General features: G+C 58.4%; 1 protein-coding gene across 1 annotated transcript; it reads left to right on the top strand.

The window, feature by feature from the left end:
- Window positions 1-686: 686 nt before the first annotated feature.
- Window positions 687-13131, top strand: ARPC1B (actin related protein 2/3 complex subunit 1B). Its single transcript, XM_032459782.1, has 10 exons — window positions 687-838; window positions 7507-7583; window positions 8320-8424; window positions 8829-9051; window positions 9177-9284; window positions 10345-10551; window positions 10635-10710; window positions 11464-11669; window positions 12442-12532; window positions 12803-13131. Exons 2-10 carry the CDS (start codon window positions 7520-7522, stop codon window positions 12839-12841), a joined length of 1119 nt encoding a protein of 372 aa, XP_032315673.1. The 5' UTR covers window positions 687-838; window positions 7507-7519; the 3' UTR covers window positions 12842-13131.
- Window positions 13132-13852: the final 721 nt, after the last annotated feature.

Genomic DNA, 13852 nt, shown 5'->3' with positions numbered 1-13852 from the left:
CAGGTGTTCCAGGCAGAAAGAACAGCATGTGTCAAAGCCCAGAAACCTGACAGCGTGGGTGCCTGGCTCCAGGACCTCCTGAGACTGGTGAAGACCCCACACTCCTCCGCTGATGTACTTAGTGCCTGGCGGACCAGATGAGCTGAATCCTGCGGTAAGGGGCCTGACGCATGAGAGGGTCACCTCCATCTGCCGGGCCACCTGGCCACATCTCCATGGATGGGGCAGGGGGCAGGGATGGAAAGACCCCTCGGGACCACCTGGCCCAAGACCCAGATTCAGGCGGCTGCAAGGCCGCCGCGTAACTTAAAGGCGAGAAGCGGCCTGCGGTGGAAAGAGGGGCAGGAAGTTGGCACCGAGAAGGTGCTGGACCAGCCGGGGTCAGAGCCCGTTTCGGAGTGAGGACACCGGTGGCGGGCCAGCTGCCGGGGCTACGCCTTACTGCCCACACCCGCACTCTGGCGCCCAGTGGGCATCAACTCGCGAACGAAGGTGTGGTTCCCGCGAGGCTGGGGCCCGAGGGTCCCCGCGGTAGTGGGCGGCCGTGCGCGCTGCCCCGCTCTGGTTCCAGCCCAGTCAGGGCGCCCCGATCCGAGCCTCAGTTTCCCAGTACGCAAGGGGGCGAGGGGCGAGCGCCTGGATGCCCCGGGTCCGGCAGCCCTAACCCGGGGGGTGGGCGGAACCTGGGCACTCCCGGACGCCCAGGCCCCGCCCCGTCACCGCGGGGCTGAGCCGGGAGGCCCCGCCCCCCGCCCACGAGGAAGTGGCCGCGCAGCGCGCGGCCCAGAGCCGGTTCGGCGCGTCGACTGCCCAGAGTCCGCGGCCGCGGCGCCCCGAGGTGAGGGGGCGCAGGGGGCGGCCGTGAGGTGGGGAGTCGTGGTGGAGGGGCGCGGGGATGAGAAAGGGCGCGGGGAGGAGGCGCGTGCAGGTGGGGAGAACACGGTGGGGATCCCCCGAGGAGATGTGGGGGCGAAGGGAACTCGGGGATGAGAAAGGGCACGAGGGGCTCGCCTGGAGGTGAGCGGACGCGCGGGGCACCGTGTGCGGGCACCCTCCTCCCGGCCAGGGAAGCACGACGATCCCCGCACTCTGCGCCCTCGGGGCGCCCAGGCCTGCGCGTCCGCCTCCCCCTCCCCTGCCTCTTCTCCCGGCCTACCCTCTCCCTCCGCACCCCCAACTCTGCCCTGCCGTCGGTGTCCCCCGTTATTTAGGGCCGCGAGGGCCCCACGCCCAGGTCACTTCCCCTCCATCCTCCAGCCTTCCGGGTTGCTCCTGCCGGGAAATGAGCTGGCGCCCCCGCCCGCCTCGCCCCTCCCTCCCTCCCTCCCGGCCACCGCCCCCTCCACCAGCCCGCCTCTGGCCCCCGGAGCCAGACCCGAGGGGTCGGGTCCTGGGAGGGGTTGGCCGGGGTTGGGGACGCGCCCTCTGAGGTCTCGGGCGCTGGACCGGAGTGATCCGAACGGCCCCTCCCTCGCCGGCGGCGCGGGGACAGCGGCCAGGGCCGGGGCAGGGCCGGGACCGTGATATAGTAATAACTGGCATGAAGCCTCGGGCGGTAGCCTAGTGCGGACGCGGAGGTTATGCCAGGCTGTTCCCAGGCTCCTCCAATCTGGCGGGCAGTGCTACCCAGTGGTTAAGAGAACCCAAGGCCGGTGAGGTCTCGGGGACAAGACGCTGGGAAGGGGGACAAGACGCTGGGAAGAGGGCCAGCTCTTTCCTTCACTGGCCACTGACCTTAGCAAGGCATCTAGGGGCCTCAACTTTGCTTCTCTGGAAAATGGGAAACTTTCAAGTTGCTAGGCTTAGATGTGATCATGTGTGTAAGACATTTGGCAATGTGCCAGGCGCACACACGATAAATGTTCAGTTACCGGCCTTGCTGCTATTGTAAGGCCTGCCAACATTTATCAAAGTGTCCAGGTGAACCTAACCTCTGAGATTTGGGGTCAGAATCCCAGGCTGTGCCGTTTAGGAGCTGGGTGACTTTGAGCAAAGCTTGGTTTTTGTCTGTTTCCTCCTGTACAAAACAAAGGTTAAAACAAATACCAGAAAACTTCTTACTTAGGCTTGTTTTAGGAGGTAAAAGAGAATGTATGTCAAAGTCCTGGACAAATTCTGAGCATTTATAGATGCCAAGTAAGTGAATTAATTACATGCGCTGTTTGTATGTAAGCGACATAGTGATGTTAACATGTTGGGATGAGATCTACTTCTCTTAACATATTTGTAGTCACCTGCATTTTTCTACCCCGTCATCATTATAAAGGGGGTTATTTTGAACATGTTTTCTTAAAAAAAATGTTGGCGGCTGCTTTATTAGCAACAAATTGAGTTTATGCCACCAAAGAGTGTTAACAATTTGTTAAGTTCCTGTTCATGTTATTCTATTGTTTGTTCCCACCCAGTTGGTTGGGTTGAATGTTATCACCAATGTGATAAATCTCTTCCGGAAGGCTGAGCACACTGGCAACAAATGAGAATTTCTCCATAGTCCTGCCAGCACTGAGTTTTATGTTTTGGGGTTTTGTTTTGCTTGGATTATTTTAGCTGGTGCTTTATGGTGCCTTGTGAGTCTTCTCAAGTTTCTTAACTTGACTTTGCCTGGTTTGTAAGGCCTCAGGAGCAGAGCTGGGGGGAAGGGGTTGGCTGGTCTGTTTGGGGTGACAAGGGCTGTTCCGCACACAACAGGAAGTTGAGTAACAGCTTAGCACGTGTGCAAAATGGCTTGCTAGCAGCTCCCTCAGGCGCCTGAGCTGGGTGGGGACTTCCCTGAGTGCCTATAGAGCAGAGATCCTCGCTCCAGGCAGCTCCTGCATGGTTTAGCCTCAAACACAGCCAAACCTCTGGAGTCAAAGAAGGCTTGGCTGGCAGAGCTTCTCTGAAAGCAAGAAAGAACGTACAGACGATGCCTCGTCCAGCCCCAGACTTTTCTGGATAGAGATGTGAGAGGAACATTGGTTGAGGGCACCAAACCAGTAAAAAAGAGTTAGAATTTGAAGCCAGCCTGTGAGGAAGGGACACCAGGCCTGAGACCCTTAGCTTTGCCTGGCTTGTTTTGCTTTGGAAGGGAGCTGTAGTTCCCCTGAATCCTCAGAGAAGACCCTTTAGATGGAAGATTTCCATGCTTTTCTGCTCATTAACCCCATCAGGAAAAAACTTGAGCATATACTCCCCAATAAATATTTACAAACAGTTGACATGTGCCACTGAAATAATTCGCTATATTCCTTATAGACCACCTCCAAAATGTGAAGGAAAAAAAGAAGGATGTGATTCATTCATTCAACCACATTCAAGAAATATTTATTGGGGAGTGTATAGCTCAGTGGTAGGGTGCATGCTTAGCATGCATGAGGTCCTGGGTTCGATCCCCAGTACCTCCATTAAAAAGTATAATTTAAAAAAAATCAAAAGACCTAATTACCTCCTCCCAAAGAAATAAGTAAAAAAATAAAATTAAAAAAAAATTTTTAAGAGAAAAAAAAAAGAAACACTGAGCGCCTACTATGTGCCAGGCACTCTAATTGGCCCTGGGGATACCTCTGTGAACAAAAGAGATTCTCTGATCCCCATCCCCGGTGCATGGCACCCCCTGCATGGAGACCCATGCCCCACTTTGGAAACCCAAGGCCCCTCCCGGCCATCGTGCTCTCTGTGCCCTCGCACCCCCAGCCCTGGGTGATGCCCCGTCTATTCAGCCTGAGCACCCAGTGCCGGCCACAAGGGAAGTGCTCCTGGGAGCACAGAGATCCTGGCTCCAGGCTGGTGGGAAGGCGGCACGGTGGGGGTGGGGGGAGTAGGTACTGCACTGTCGGCACACTTGGGCAGGGCAGCCCTGGTTGTAATTTACTCAGCGGGGTGGCTGGCTGGCAGTGTTGGGCACCCCTAGCTACCCTTCCTGCCTTTAGTAGGGCGGAGGTTGTCCTGGGAATTATTAAGTCATAGCTCCTGTGACAAGGTGGCCTGGTGTGAAGGCTGCTTCCCTGAGTCTGTCCCACGGAATGATCCCTGAGCCAGGAGTTTAGAACCTGAGGCTGCAGTGGCTGCAGAAGCCACACCCCTCTCTGGGCTCCCACTTCCTCATTTGTAACTTGTGGGGGTGGGAAGTCAGAACTGAGGCTCTGCTGGTTTCAATTGCTTTGCAGAAGTTATGAAAAAGTTATAAAAAAGGGGAAACACATCTTCCTCTCTCCCACTCCTTTCACCCATCCCCCCTCCTCCCTTTAAGGTGTTGGTCAGTCAGTAGACTAGGGAGTACTTCTGTCTGAATTTATACTAAAGTGTGATTGGCTGATAGATGTGGTCTGAACCTCCCTCCCTACCTGTCCCACTGTGCTGTGGCCATCTTTAACAACTCTTCCCTCTCCAGTGTGGGGCTGCTGTCCTCAGCAGACCCAACCTCTCCATCTTCACAGCCTGGAACTCAGGAACATCACTAGATGGGCTTTTACAGCCCAGCCCACACATCTGAACACTTATTCACCAAGACCCTGTGAGGAGCAGAGATTCCTGGCCACATAGCGAGTCTGTGACAGTTGGAGTTGGGAAGTTGGATTCTGCTCCTGGCCAAGTCTAGGGTCCAGGGATCCTTTGGGTGGCAACTGTAGGGCTCCTTCCTTCTGGGCTACTTAGGCTGAAGGACGGGGTGGGGGTGGTTGGCCTACCCTGGAGCCTAGGGGCCAAGAAGAACCTGGCTGGCATTGGGAAGTGGGCTTCTGGCCTTGGCATGCTCTCCCCACCCTTGGTGACCTTGGGAGATGGGGGTGGGCAGATCAGCACAGCAGGATAGACAGGCCTGGTGCTGCCAGTCCCGAGTCTTGTCATCTGTGGACATGGGTGACCCTCTGCCCAGCCCAGATGTCCCGGAAGCGCTCGGGGAAGCCCCATCGGGCCTGCTGCCCTGGGCCCAGGGCGCTGAGGTGCCATTTCCGGGGCCTCTGCTTTACACAAAGAGGCCTTGTAAGGAGAGAGAGGCTGGGAGGCAGCTGCCGGGGGAGTGGTGTGCCTGTATGTGCAAGGCCGAGCACACATGTGCAGCTGGGAAAAATAGTGTGCTTGTGTGTGTACAAGGCCGCACGTGAGTACGTGTGTCCGCTTTCTCCTTCTCGGCAGATGTGGCCCGAGGTCCCTACTTGGTGCCGTGCTCTGGGCCCGGGGGACCAGATGCAGTCCCTGCCCTGGACATGCATGTGTGTGCGCACATGACCGGGCAGCTTTAGGAACTGTCCAGGACTTCCTGCTGTAAATTAAAGCAGGTGGTTTGCGTCTGGGCTGAGCAGGAGGTGGGCAGGCCGGACAGGGCTCACCACATGGCTGGCTGGGGGGCAGGAAGCCAGGCCCGGTGGGTTCTGTGGTGCAACCTGGGGCAGATGGGTTGTGAGTCCCGGAGTCCCCGCTGTACAATGAATGGGCCACACTGCAGCCGGGCCCTGGAGCCTGGGCCTGGACCCATGCTGTTCCTCCCAGAGGGGCCTTGGTAGAGACCACCAGAGAAAGACCCCAGGGCCCCTGGCAGCTGTGTGGGTGACCCCGGCCTGAACACCAGCTTCCAGGCAGGCAGGGCTCAGGCCCCGGGCTGAGGAGCAGCCTTCCTGGGGTCCGTCCACCAGATGCAAGCCTGCCAGTCTGGTGGGGGAGGCAGCCGAGTTCCTGGTGACCGCCCCCTGTCCCTGGGAGCCGTGTGACTCTGGGCAGGTGGCTTCCCCCTGCTGACCCTCAGCCTCCACATCTGTGGTGCTGTGACCCCTGAGCGTTCCCATAGAGAACACAAGAGTGCTCAGAGCTGGTGGGAGAGGAGCACCCAGGAAATGCTGCATGGCTTTTTTTTTTTTTTTTTTTTTTTTGGTTTACATTTTTAAAAACAGCTTACCCTCCTGGGCACTAATGGTCATGAACAATTGTGTCATCAAATATTTACTGAGCACCTACTGTGTGACCAGCATTTAGGCCCTGGGGATAGAAACGTGAACAAGATAGTCAAAAATCAGGGGGAGAGAAAAACGGGCAGAATAAGTGTGCACAGTGTATGTGCGATACTGATCATCTGTGGAGAAAATAAACAGGGACAAGGGAGGGGAGTGCTGGGTGGGGCCCACGGCTGCCTGGTTCAGAAGGTGGGCCAGACACAGGCAGGCGTGAATGGCATTGGTGAGGGCTGGAGCCATGCCAGCCTCTGGAGCCATGCCAGAGCTCCAAAAGCGGAGGGAACAGCCAGGGTGAAGACCTGAGGCTCGTGTGCCCCAGGACCGGCCCCTGGTCTGGCTGGGAGGCCCACTCCTAACGGGTCAAGCATGCTGGGTGTCATCACGTCCATTAGGGACCAAGAGCTGACATTTCATGAACACCTACTACGTGCCAGGCGTAGTATATCATCTTACTTCACCCTCTACACCTTTGGGGGCAGGATTCTTATTCCCATTTTGCAGATGCAGCAAAAATGAAGTTCAGAGAGGGTGAGTAACATGCCCAGGGTCACAGCTGGTGAGCAGTGCTGCAGGGCTCCAACCCTGGGTCCCTGTGACTCTGGGAAGCTGAGTCATGGTGGGGGCTGGGGAGGGTGGGGTGGGGAGAGAATGGGTTTGAGGAAGTGGTGTTCACTTTGGGTCTTTACGGAGTAGGACTTTGCTGAATAGAACGGGGCGGGGGGGGGGGAGAGGTATTTGATGGCTCAGAGAGAATAACATGCCACTGTGAAATGTGGACAGAATTGGCCTCGAAGGCACATCAGGCTTGGCCTTCCCTGCAGCAGGGAACAGCATGTGCAAAGGCCAGGAGGCCCGGCACGCTCCAGGCATGGAGACTGGCTGTGGGCTACAAGTTTAGCACAAAGAACAACAGCCAGTGAGAAAGTGGGTGGCCTGAGAGGGCAGTTGCTGGGAGGAGCCAGTCCAGGGCTGCGCGGCCGAAGTGAGCAGAGCTGGGTGAGGAGGGGTGAGAGTGAGAGGGAGGCTGCCCGTGATGGGCCTTGGGTGTGCACCTGCCCCACCTCGGGCCTAGGGGGCTCCTCTGAAGGTCAGTGGCCGGGGAGGAGGCGAGGGATGTGCTGGGGCTGAGCTGGGGTTGGGGAGGGCCAGCACATGCATGCTGGGCACCACTCTCGGGTTCTGAATTTGTTTCATTTCACCCTTACCCCATCCTTCTGGGCTGTTGGTGGGGTGGTTGGTAGGTGGGCCTTCACCTATAAGGAAACTGAGGCACGGATGATGAGTGAAGGCCTGTCTGGGACAGGGTCCCAGCACACCTGACTCGCTGTAGTGGTTTCACCGACACCCATTCCCCCAACTCCCCACCCCACCCTTTGTTTAGTTCTTGGAGCCTCTGAGACCTCCCATGAGAGCTGCCATTTTAGGAGGGGAGACTGAGGCCCCAGGAGGGAAACAAGGCACCAGGCCAGAATTCAGGCCAGAATTGGGAGGCCAGGGTGGCCGCTGCTGCTGTCCGGCAAGGCCGGCTGGCCAGTGGGGCCGGGCGGGGCTGACCTGGGTTCCCTCCCCATCTTGGGCACAGGAGCGGAGCGGCCATGGCCTATCACAGCTTCCTGGTGGAGCCCATCAGCTGCCACGCCTGGAACAAGGACCGCACCCGTGAGTGCCTCCCCCACCATGACACGAGAGGCTGTCCCCTGGCTCCACCCCTGGTCCTGAGTGCTTAGGAGGGAGGGGACCTGAGTAGGAGCACCCAGGCAAGCGGGCATAGGGAGTGGAGGCCAGAGTGCAGGTCATCACGCCAGGCCCTGCTGTGGGTGCCCGGACCCAGGTGGGCACGACAGCAGGGCCTGCGCTCAGGCTCAAAGGCCGGGAGAGGGCTTAGGGACAGGAAATGTCACCTGTGGTGGTGGGCAGCGTAATGAGCTCTGGAGAGACACACAGAATGAGGGGAAAGCGATGGAGGCAGAGGCACTGGTTTAGAAAAGATGGCGAGGGAAGGCCTTTGCTGGGGTGGGGTGGCATTTGCATGGAGACCCAGAGGAGGTGAGGGGTCCAGCCGAGGGGGCCAGGGCAGATGCAGAGGCCCAGAGGAGGGAGAGCCTGGTGCTCTCAGGAGCAGTAATGAGGCCTGGGGCTGGAGCTGCGGAGCAGGGCAGCAGCGGGGGAGGGGAGAGCTCCCAGAGGCCACAAGACTAGTTCAGGGGCACAGGGGGCGATGGCTGCAGGTGGAGGTTGGCTCCTGGGGAGATGACACAAGGGGGTCCAGCAGGGCCTCGGGGGCACCCCCCGAAGCAGAGGAGGAGAGCCTGTGAGGGTGGTCCAGGTAGGGGGAGTGGCGGGAAGAGTGGGGAGCCTGGGTGCACACTGCCCACGCCAGCCCGTCTCCCTGCAGAAATCGCCATCTGCCCCAACAACCATGAGGTGCACATCTACGAGAAGAGCGGGAACAAGTGGGTCCAGGTGCATGAGCTCAAGGAGCACAACGGGCAGGTGACAGGTAGGCCTGGCTGGCTGCAGTCACCCTCCTGAAAGGAGGTGGGGGGGTGGAGCAGGGCTGGCCAGGGCCATCCACCTACTCACTGTTAGGACAGTTCGGGCTGCAAGTAACACAGCTCTGATTCAAAGTGGCTTAAGTTATAAAGGGATTACCTTGGTTCATGTTACTGAAAAACTCAAAGAGTTTGCAGGCTTTAGGAAAGGCTTGATCCAGCAGCTCAGCATTACCCATTTCTTTTATGCTTGATGGTAGGGGGAGAGCTGTAACACCCCCAGTGAGCTCTAGCTGCACCCCCAGGAGTAGCTCTCATCCGGATTGTGGCCTCTCAGCCCCTCCTGTGTGGACACTGTAGGGCCACCTCTGTATGAGTAACTGCAGCCTAGTGGCTCCTCCCCACCCTACAGGCATCGACTGGGCCCCCGAGAGTAACCGCATCGTGACCTGCGGCACAGACCGCAACGCCTACGTGTGGACGCTGAAGGGCCGCACGTGGAAGCCCACACTCGTCATCCTGCGCATCAACCGCGCCGCCCGCTGTGTGCGCTGGGCCCCCCAGGAGAACAAGTTCGCTGTGGGCAGTGGCTCCCGCGTCATCTCCATCTGCTATTTTGAGCAGGAAAATGACTGGTGGGTGCCTGGGCAGAACCCGAGTGGGCTGGAAGGACCCCAGGGCTGCAGACCAACAGGTACTGGGACTAGAAGGTCCCAGAAAGCACTGGACAGGGTGACAGTCCCTCTGTCCCTCCGCCCAGGTGGGTGTGCAAGCACATCAAGAAGCCCATCCGCTCCACCGTCCTCAGCCTGGACTGGCACCCCAACAACGTGCTCCTGGCCGCTGGCTCCTGCGACTTCAAGTGCCGGTGAGGGGGGTGGCTCTGACATCAACACAGGAACAAGGAACAAGGACTGGAGGGCGGGTGGAGGGGAGCCCTGTCATGGGTGCCCCACATCCCGCCTTCCAGACCAGTTCTGCTGCCAGCAGGGTGACCAGAGGCCTCAGTCAACCTTGTGAGGTTTTGTTCCTTGAAGGGTCATCCTGGGTCCTGTCTCCAGCCTCTGGGGAGTCTTCACAGGACTTGCCCCTAACACCTCTTCATGTCAGCAAGCTTTCTTTCTGCGGCCCTCCTGTCCTGCCTCATTAGAACCTCCTACCCCTTCAGCTTCCTGGCTTCTGTCTGGAGGAAAATGAGTGGGTGTACTTTTTCACACTGAGGTGTAAATGACTGATAGGCTGGAACAAGCCCTGCTTCAGTATCTCAAGGCCTGAAACACAGAGTCTCCAGTTGCCATTGGCTGCTTGTCACTTCTGGGCCCAGCACCCCAAGTCTCCCAAGGTCTCCAGCTCCCAGCTCCAGGCAGATGGCCTGGGTTTCTGAATCTCCCTTGGGAAATGAGGCCCCACCAGGCACTAGAGGCCCCAGGCACAGAGAGGATGACATTCTGATGAGGCTCATTGGTGGGTGGGGAGCTGGTTTGTTCCCACCCTGATCTATCAGGTGACCCCTGGCTGTCTGGGTTACTGTGTGAGAGTGGTGTGCAGGAGAGTTGACAGGAGTCGGGACAGGGTTGGTTCAAGGTGCAGCGCAGGAGGGAGGAGGGGCATCCTAGGGGCTGGTGTGGAGTGCAATGGCCAGCATGAGGGGGACCAGGACACCCCCTGGGGGCCATGTCAGCCATGGATGGTCAGTCATCTGGTGAGGGCCCTGAGGACCCCAGGAGCCCTCAGGACTCCTAGCTGGGAGACCTTCTGGCCCTACTCCATTGCACAAAGTGGGCACCAAGGCCCAGACTTGTCAGAGTGTGAAGATGCTGGTCATGAAAAGCCGGCTCTGGCTTCACCAGGCCCGTTTGGGAGAGGGAGTCCTTTGTTGGGCCTGTCCCAAGCCCCTCAGTCACCTCCATTTTTTGCCTCCCCGGCAGGATCTTCTCAGCCTACATCAAGGAGGTGGAGGAGCGGCCAGCGCCCACCCCGTGGGGCTCCAAGATGCCCTTCGGGGAGCTGATGTTCGAGTCCAGCAGCAGCTGTGGCTGGGTGCACGGCGTCTGCTTTTCAGCCAGCGGTAGCCGTGTGGCCTGGGTCAGCCACGACAGCACCGTGTGCCTGGCTGATGCCGACAAGAAGATGGCGTGAGTACAGGCCACCCAGGTACGGGGCAACCATGGCACCGAGCAGGCAGGCCCAGGGTGGCTGATGTCCCTCTTTCACGCAGTGTTGCGACGCTGGCCTCGGAAACACTGCCGCTGCTGGCCCTCACCTTCATCACGGAGAACAGCCTGGTGGCAGCGGTAAGGAGGGAGGGGAGGGGAGCAGTGGCCAGTGTCAGCAGTCTTCCTCCCAGGGAGCCCCAAGGTGCCCTAGGCAGCTCTCTCCTTGTCCCCCTCCCTCCCACCCATCCATCTCTGTTGGTCAGAATAAGTTGGGTTACGCTGCAGTTACAAAACCCTCAGCTGCAGGGGCTTCACACAGTAAAGGTTTATTTCTTGCTCACTTTGAGTGTCCAGCGGGGGTGCTGTGACGGGGGCTCTGCTTGGTGCAGATGGAGGCTTGGTCTCCAACATACTCCCCCACTGCACAGAGTCAGGGGGGAGATGGGAACGTGCCCTGGACCCTAACGTTTCTGCTTACGTTTTACCGGCCAGTGGAAATGGCAGGGGCACACCTCACTTCAGAGAACCGGTACTGGTAAGGAGGGTGCAGTCTGGCCCTGCGTCCAGCCCTGCGTCCAGAGAGCACCACTCTCCCGCCCTCCTCCTGCGCACCTGACTGTCGAGTCTCTTTTCGGGCCTCAGCAAACCTCATGGGGTCCCTGAGGGGGATCCGGCATGCTCAGCCTAGAGCAACGTCCAGCTGTGGGCTGTCCCCTGGCTGGCATCGGTTTCCCAGTAGCTCTACCAAAGTCCAGAGCCACTAAATTCTTGGCCAGATGCCCATCAGCGCGCCTCCCCTTCGGCCTCGGTTTCCCTATGCGGAAGATGGGGGTGCTGTGCCTGCTCCAGGCTGGCACTCCAGTGCACCCAAATGCACCCCACCTGCCGCAGGGCCATGACTGCTTCCCAGTGCTATTTACCTATGACGGCGCCGCGGGGACGCTGAGCTTCGGTGGGCGGCTGGACGTGCCCAAGCAAAGCTCGCAGCGCGGCCTGACGGCCCGTGAGCGCTTCCAGAACCTCGACAAGAAGGCGAGCTCGGAGGGCAGCGCGGCGGCGGGCGCGGGCCTGGACTCGCTGCACAAGAACAGCGTCAGGTGAGCGCTGGCCGAGGGGCGGGGTGGGTGGGGCCTGGAGGGTGGGCTCCACCCACACCTCCCAGCGTCTGGGTGGGGCCCTGTCTTCAGAAGCTGGTCAGTTTCTTTAGGCTGCGCAAAAATAGCATCAGGTCGGGGCAGAGCAGCAGCCTCACTGCATTTTTAGGACAAGGCGGCCATGTGGGGCCGTCGTAGGGGTGGGGGCTGCGGTCTTCACGGACAGGGCCAGAGCCGAAGCGGGTCTAGTGCTAGAACCTGGCGGGCAAGGGCGGAACTGAGGGTCTCGCAGCAGCCTCTCTGAGGGTCCAGAGCGAGGGACCTCCCAAATCCTGCGAGCCCCCGGTGCCCACCCCACGGCCAGTCAGAGGAAGAAGTGTGGCAGGACTGGGCTGGGTAAATCCTGTGGCTGCCTGGTCCAGTGTCCTCAGACTGGGCCCCTCTGTCCAGCTTCCAAGTCTTCCCAGCCCCGTCTTTTGCTGCTTTTCCTCACCCTGCTGTGCTGCTGTCACTCCAGACACGTGTCCTCCAGGCCCTGCCCAGCCTGTGTGTCCCCTTTTGTGCTGTGCACCTTGCACAGTACTGCACGAGCCCCATCCTGTGTTACCTGTCACAGCCTGCCTCCCGGGCTCTCCTTGCTGGACACACATACCCAGGCTGCATGTCTTACTACAGAGGGCTCCCCCAGAAGTTGGGGAGCTCCTGGAGGACAGGGTGGGCTGGAGCCCAGCATGGGCACAGGCTGGGATCTGTAAAGCCCTCATCCTCTCTGCAGCCAGATCTCAGTGCTCAGCGGGGGTAAGGCCAAGTGCTCACAGTTCTGCACTACAGGCATGGACGGTGGCATGAGCATCTGGGACGTAAAGGTGAGGCTGGCCCCACCCCAGCTCCCCACAGGGCCCCTCCCCCACCACCCTGTCCTCGCTGGATGCCTCCAGCAGAGCACGTCATTAGGATGAGGTAGGGGAGGAGGGCAGCCCCCGGGCACCTTTAAGGCAGGGATTCAAACCCAGGTCTGTCTGACCCCAAAGACCAGGTTCTCTGTCCTGGGCAAGGCTGGGGCGGGGGCAAGTGTGGGCCAGGCCCCTGAGGGACAGCTGAGAGCCAGCCCGTCTGTTCTGCTTGTGCCCTTCCAGAGCTTGGAGTCAGCCTTGAAGGACCTTAAGATCAAATGACCTGTGAGGAGTCTGGCCCTCATCCCATCTGCTGAGGGAGGGGTCAGGGAGGCTAAGGGTCGCTTTGCTGAATGTTTCTAGGATACCAGTTCAGGTCCCCACGGGGGCTGCTCCCTCAGGAGGGGAGAGGGGAGGGGTGGGGGGCTTTTCTTACCTATTGAAGAACAATTGCCTTTTTCTTAAGGAAATGCTTTCATTATTGTTAAAAAAAAAAAAAAAAGTCCCCAAAGCACTCTGCTGGTCATGAATCGCTTCAGAATGTGGAGGTAATAAAAATGCAGCTGTAGACATGTTGGCCTGTGTGTCTGGAAGGAGACGGTAGTTTGGGCAAAGCGTTGATAGCTTATTTTTGTTTGCTGGCAAAATTGATCCTAAACCCAAGGGTCTTCCCCTAAAAGGTTCCTTACCCACCGGGGGCCAGCCTGGGCGACGCCAGGACCAGGTGTCTTTCCTGTCACTCACTCAGCAGTCAGATTCCTAAACAGGTGGTTGTCCATTCCAGGCAGGTTCTGGGCCTTAATGGAAACTTACTATTTCTCCATCTGATGTTTGCAGTTGGTTTTTAATAATTGCTCATCATTTTTTAGGATTTTTTCCCCCTGTTCCTATTTTACTCAGAAGGTATTTTTGCTTAATCACATGCTTTTCAGCTGTTCCTATAATCATGGTTTTTCTCTTTTAGTTTAAGTAGGTAATGAGTTACATCAGTGGCTCTCCTAATTGTGAACCATCATCACAGCTGCAGGACAAACTGTACCTAGAATCCGAACTTTTCCCCCCTGTTCTAGGGCCTGTCCCTCCGGAGAGCTTCTCCTTTAAATCAGGAGACAAGTTCTAAGTCCTTAGGAGACAGTGCAGGCCACACAGTGTTGATTCTTTACCACCGCCCTGCCCGGTGCCCAGTCACCTCAGGACACTGCAGTTTAGGAGGCGGAGCGCCCCTCCCGGAGTGGTGCACAAGTAGGGCCTGCACTGTGGTTGAGTCTGCAGGCAGCCCACATGATTGTGCTA

This window comes from Camelus ferus, chromosome 18 (assembly GCF_009834535.1).
Source record: "Camelus ferus isolate YT-003-E chromosome 18, BCGSAC_Cfer_1.0, whole genome shotgun sequence".
Lineage (NCBI taxonomy): Eukaryota > Metazoa > Chordata > Mammalia > Artiodactyla > Camelidae > Camelus > Camelus ferus.
This window is presented reverse-complemented; position numbering and strand designations above follow the sequence as displayed.